At 47.3% G+C, this 6,167-nt stretch overlaps 1 protein-coding gene across 1 annotated transcript; it reads left to right on the plus strand.

Moving 5' to 3' along the window:
• The first annotated feature begins 1,015 nt into the window (after positions 1-1,015).
• LOC110608350 lies at positions 1,016-1,746 on the plus strand. The gene is made up of 2 exons (XM_021747572.2): positions 1,016-1,661; positions 1,721-1,746. The coding sequence occupies exons 1-2, from the start codon at positions 1,016-1,018 to the stop codon at positions 1,744-1,746; spliced, it is 672 nt and encodes a 223-aa protein (XP_021603264.2).
• The last annotated feature ends 4,421 nt before the right edge of the window (positions 1,747-6,167 follow it).

Raw genomic sequence — 6,167 nt, forward strand, 5'->3', positions numbered from 1 at the left:
TTAAAGTTTCTTGATGAGAAATGAGTCAGACCAGACTGACCCGACTTAATATATGTTGTGTTTCGAAAACCCAGTGACATATAGTAGATACAGAGGAAAGACCAGGTTTGATTCCTGTGATCCACAGAGAGGCCATTAGGGAAGACCGGGTTTGATTCCTGTGACCTTGTGGTAGCCAAGGTTACTTATGATATGCTGACCCTTACAGAGTGGGTTCTATGCTGCAGTGCGCATAGTGCATGGAGGTTACTTGGTAGAGCGTCGCTGGTTAGCCCCTGAGGGGTAGTTCAGACTAGTATATCTGAGCATTGGTTCATATGATTGGACCTACAGAGTGTTTTTAAAGGTTAAGTCTGGTAGGTTTTTTTTAAAGAAAAGTTTTACAGTTGTCGGATCATGTATGGGATTTTATCAGGTACACAGAGTTCATAGCAGGCTTACTACGGGTTTAGGCGGCCTTAAGCCGATCTGGATCCTAGTGCCGAGCAGTTTGGGCCGTTACAAAGAGGGTACCGGTTTCCGGGCTGTTACAGATGGTATCAGAGCATAGGGCCTCTAGAGTACGGTGTGCTGAGCTAAGATGCTCAGGGATGAGAGGTATCTCACATCGGAAAGAGGTGTTTGTGTTTCGGAGGGCAAGCACAATAAGAAAGATCAAGAGTAAGATCATGTCCACTAGGATAGGATGAGGAGTCAGGTCTGGCTTACTGCTGTGTAATGCCATGTTTGATGCATGTACATTTCTGTTGGTATGATGGATGTTGACTGATCCCTTAGTCCTCGATATGCTATGTTATGATATAAGAGGAGTTGAGAGACCAGGTATGGCCTTTCGCACAGTTGGTCATGGCATGTTATGCTCGGTTGAGGGTTATTGGTGACAGGTGCATCCATGATACATCGTGTTATGCATGAGGTTCACGTGTTTGTCACATGGACCATATGATCGGATGCTATGCTCTGTGTAGTGAGGTCATGCATTTGTTCATGGACCGCATGATGTGATGTGATGTTTATGTGTGCCTGTGTGCCTGTTGTGTTTCAGGACGCTGAGATGCACGGTGCTCATAGCTCGATAGAGTCAGACCCATCTGAGTGGGAAGGTATGGAGATAAGTAAAGAAGGAATGGAGCCAGGAAGAGTGTCCGGAGACAGCATGAGAGAAGAGAGGATGGATCTGAGACGGGCTGAGGATGTAAGAGTGATGGAGGTAGACGTCCGGAGGAGGGATGTTGGTGTGCAAGTGAACATGGATGAGGAAAGCATGGAAAAGTCTCAAAAGGACGCCCAGGCTAAGGGTTCTAGGAATTCAAGTGCAGGAGAAGTGGATCCCTCCATTCTGAGTACAGCAGCGAAGAGAGGGAAGAAGAAGGTGAGAGGCCTTCAAAAGACGAAGAAGGGCAAGGGTTGGCAGAGACCTGGTGGTGGCTCGAGTTTTGGCTCAGGCCCTCCAAGATGTTTGACGTGTGGCAAGTTACATCGTGGACCTTGTCGGAAGGGGACAACGGCTTGTTTCAGGTGTGGACAGGAAGGGCACTTTGCGCGTGACTGTCCTACTTCGCCCAGGGTGGTACAAGCCCAACGGTTAGCTACCAGGAATGTAGGTCAGGCCAGTCACCAGGGACATAGAGGAGCAGCCACAGCGGACACAGTGATGCCAGGTATGCTCACTTGTTCCTGTTCTGTTGTTTTGTGAGCTCTTGTGTGTTCTCTTCGTTAGGTGCTCTAGGAGCTTTGAGCAGTTGAGTTGCTAGCTTCTCGGCTTCGTGTGTCCTCTTTGGGTTAGTTAGACCCGAGTAGGATTCATCCCTGGCAAAGGTTCAGTCCAGTGTCCTTGCGAGTAGATGCCAGCCACACGACTTGACGGTCCGAGACTTGAGTGTCTGGATGTCATTCGGGGGATGGCTTGGTTTTCTCTTTATGATGCTGGGGTTACCTGCGTCTGCAGCGCATGGTAGTCAGGAGCGGAGTTCAGGATGGATCTGAGGTAGGTGTCAGAGGGGACCCAGTAGAATGCCTAGACGTTAGATGTTAGCTGTCAGGCTCGTAGGGTGTTTAGGAGTGGTTGGTAAAGTGAGTTCGTGTTCAGGTATGAACGGTTAGCAGGCAGGTCTGGGAACCAGCCTTAATATTGTAGTGTGAGAGTGGTTCGACGTGGTCATAGGCTAGTGTCAGGTTTACCATCAGGCAGGGAGGTAGAGTTGGTATCGAAGTGGTATACAGTACCAATACCAGGTCTATCTTTCCTCACAAGATGGCACCTGCGGAGTTGTGAGCGTGCGTAAGGGCGCGTAGGAGTAGTGGCGTGCGAGAGAGGTAGCAGTAGAGTAGAGGCGAGACTTGGTAGACAAGGGGTTTTGTCCGACCTAGTACCTCACTCTGGATTGCTCCAGTATGGTTGTGGGAAACGAAGGATGAATCCTTGAGACTTTGTAACGACTGTAAGCGGTTAAACAAGGTCACTACTAAGGGCAGGTATTCCCATGTAGGATGGATGATCTATTGGGACAGCTAGTAGGAGCTGTTTGTTTTTCCAAGATAGATCTGAAATTCGGGTACTACCTGTGAGAGTTAGAGTTAGTTTTGGGTTCGTAGTGAGAAGAAGCCAGTTAGTAAAGATGAGAAGAGAAGAGTAAGAGCAGAGAAGGAGGAAGATAGAGAAGGATCAGAGTAGCGCAGCAGAAGCTTGTGGAGTTTAGGAACCTGGGAGTTCTTACTCCAGCGTTTGGTGTCTCTCTTTGGAGAGAAGCTTTAGGATCCACTTGCTTGCTTGCATGCTTGTGTTTGTTGTTTTAACATTCGGGGACGAATGTTTTTGTAAGGGGGGTAGAATGTAATACCCGGCTCGTTCAGGCATCAGAATTCCTACCGTCCGGTGGAATCTCGGATGTTGGATTCGTGTTGCGGGGTTTTCTCAGGGTTTTCTAACATGTTTTTACGTTTTTTTTAAGGAGGCAAAATGCAGGTTCGGCCGCCGAAGGTAATGTTCGGCCGCCGAAAGTGCTATAGGTTCGGCTTCCTAAACTTCACGTTAGGCCGCCGAACGTTGCATGGTTTTGCATGCAGTTTCGGCAGCCGAAGGAAGGGTGGTTGGCCACCTATTTAAGCCCCGTTGACTGGCCATGGAGGGTGCTGGAAGCTCTCTTTGTGGTCAAGGTGGGGTTTAGGTTCTCCTTGGATGTTTTCATGATGTTTTCCTCCACTATTGCACGGTTTTCATGAGTTTTCCCTTAGTTTTGAAGGGTTTGAGGAAAAAGAGTAAGTTGTGGAGCTTGAAGCTTGAGCAGCTTGGTTGCTCCATGTGTTGAAGCTAGGATCACACCAGCCAAGAGGTAAGTGTTGATCCTTATGTTTTATAGTGTTTGCAGCAAGTTTTATGGAGGGAAAGGGAAGAGTTGCATGGTGAGGTGGAAAAAGGAGGTTTTTGAGGGTTGTTATGCATGAGTATGGTTATGTGTTATGGGTGTTGTTTGTTGGGGTTTTTAGGTAGTTTTCGACCCCTTTGTGCATATATTTGAGTATATGCTTGCTATGTGTGTTGAGATGCATGTTGAGTGAGGTTTGGGGGAAGTTGTGCATGAGGTGCGTTAGGTTCTGCCTAACTGGAGAACCCAGCTTCGGCCGCCGAAGGAAGGTTCGGCCGCCGAAGGTGTTGAGGAGGTGGTTTCGGCTGCCTAAACCTGCCCCCGAAGGATTGGACTTTCGTCTCTGGAGGGAAGGTTCGGCCGCCGAAGGTGCCGCCGAAGGTTAGAGACTTTCGTCTCTGGAGTGTGTTTTGGCCCCCTAACCTTGCCCCCGAAGGCTTCGGCCGCCGAAAGAGGAGATTCGGCCGCCGAAAGTAGGCGAGTTTCGTCTCTGGAGAGGACATTCGGCCGCCGAACCTGCCGCCGAAAGTGCCCTGTCCAGCCTTCTTTTGCATGTTTTCTGAGATTGTGTTAAGAGCTTTTAGAGGAGTTTTGGGAAGTTTTCTAGAGTTGGTAAAGAGTATAGTTGACACCTCATTCGAGTCCATTTGTGTAGGATTGGACCCGAGAGATCGAGGAGGTCAGCAGAGTTAGAGGTTGCAGAGTCAGTTCAATATCTGCCAGAGGAGCAGAGGTGAGTAGAACTAAACTTAATCTTTTATTAAAGAAACATAATGCTTTAGCATAGTTCATGCATCATGAATGCTATGATATGTATTAGAATCACGAATGTGAAGCATTGCATATTATGTGATCAGAGATTAGGTGGACCCAGGCGACTCCAATAGCCTAAGCTTCGGCTCCTGTCATTGTGTCAGGTCAGTTGGGCAATTACTTGTTGGAATGCCCTGTGTAGCTCCTTTGGGGGGCCAGTGTTGACAGAGGGTATTTTTGGGGTCATGTCTACCTTAGTGGGGATTGGACCAAGGCGACTTCAATAGCCCGTCGAGGGAGTTTTGGGGTCATGTCTAATCCAAGATATATTGAGATGCTTGTGTTGTGATGCATTTTCATATATAGTGCGTATGAATGAACTGTTTTTCAATGTTTCTACTCACTGGGCTTTAGAAGCTCATCCCTTTCCCTTAATCCCAGTTTTGCAGGTTCAGAGTAGCTGGGAAGTGAGAAGCAGCAAAGTGTATCAGTTATGGTACTGCATGTGTAATAGAATAGTGGACATGATGTATATTAAAGAGATATTTGTAAAAGATGTAATAGATAGTCAGTTGAGTTGTATATGAGATAGAATGTGCTTTTGCCTATAGTGTATGTTTAATCCTTGGTATATACATGTATCCTGTTTTTAAAGTTTCTTGATGAGAAATGAGTCAGACCAGACTGACCCGACTTAATATATGTTGTGTTTCGAAAACCCAGTGACATATAGTAGATACAGAGGAAAGACCAGGTTTGATTCCTGTGATCCACAGAGAGGCCATTAGGGAAGACCGGGTTTGATTCCTGTGACCTTGTGGTAGCCAAGGTTACTTATGATATGCTGACCCTTACAGAGTGGGTTCTATGCTGCAGTGCGCATAGTGCATGGAGGTTACTTGGTAGAGCGTCGCTGGTTAGCCCCTGAGGGGTAGTTCAGACTAGTATATCTGAGCATTGGTTCATATGATTGGACCTACAGAGTGTTTTTAAAGGTTAAGTCTGGTAGGTTTTTTTTAAAGAAAAGTTTTACAGTTGTCGGATCATGTATGGGATTTTATCAGGTACACAGAGTTCATAGCAGGCTTACTACGGGTTTAGGCGGCCTTAAGCCGATCTGGATCCTAGTGCCGAGCAGTTTGGGCCGTTACAAAGAGGGTACCGGTTTCCGGGCTGTTACACAAGTTCTCCAAGTATGAGTTCTGGCTGAGGAGCATTTCATTCTTGGGGCATGTGGTGTTAGAAAATGGTATGGAGGTAGACCCCAAGAAGGTAGAAGCTGTGGCTAACTGGCCTAGACCCACTTCAGTGACAGAGATTAGAAGTTTCTTGGGTTTGGCAGGTTACTACAGGAGGTTCGTTCAGGACTTCTCGAAAATTGCAGCTCCTCTGACCAGGTTAACCAGGAAGAATCAGAAGTTTGTGTGGACCGACCAGTGCGAAGAGAGTTTTGAAGAGCTTAAGAAGAGGTTGACTTCAGCACCAGTGTTAGCTCTGCCATCTAGTGATGCAGACTTTACAGTCTTTTGTGATGCGTCCCGTGTGGGACTGGGTTGTGTACTAATGCAGAATGAGAGGGTGATTGCTTATGCTTCTAGGCAGCTAAAGAAGCATGAGTTGAATTACCCCACACATGACCTTGAGATGGCAGCAGTAATCTTTGCACTCAAGATGTGGAGGCACTACCTCTATGGGGTAAAATGTGAGATCTTCACAGATCATAAAAGCCTGCAGTACATCCTGAGTCAAAGAGATTTGAACTTGAGACAGAGGAGATGGGTAGAGCTGCTGAGTGACTATGATTGCAAGATTCAGTATCATCCGGGTAAGGCGAATGTCGTGGCAGACGCCCTAAGCCGGAAGTCACTAGGCAGTCTATCCCACATCACGGCAGAGAGGAGACCAGTGGTGAAGGAGTTTTACAAGCTCATTGATGAAGGTCTACAGTTGGAGTTGTCTGGTACAGGTGCTTTAGTGGCCCAGATGAGGGTGACACCAGTGTTTCTGGAGCAAGTGGCTCAGAAACAGCATGAGGACCCAGAGCTAGTG

The sequence above is a fragment of the Manihot esculenta genome, chromosome 8 (genome assembly GCF_001659605.2).
Source record: "Manihot esculenta cultivar AM560-2 chromosome 8, M.esculenta_v8, whole genome shotgun sequence".
Lineage (NCBI taxonomy): Eukaryota > Viridiplantae > Streptophyta > Magnoliopsida > Malpighiales > Euphorbiaceae > Manihot > Manihot esculenta.

What these genes read in the sequence shown, in the direction of transcription:
- LOC110608350 (XM_021747572.2), top strand. Translation starts at nt 1,016, where the DNA reads ATGTGTGCCTGTGTGCCTGTTGTGTTTCAGGACGCTGAGATGCACGGT. An exon ending in AGCGGACACAGTGATGCCAG is followed by an intron (nt 1,662 to 1,720) that starts GTATGCTCACTT and finishes TCTCTTCGTTAG; the next exon opens with GTGCTCTAGGAGCTTTGAGC.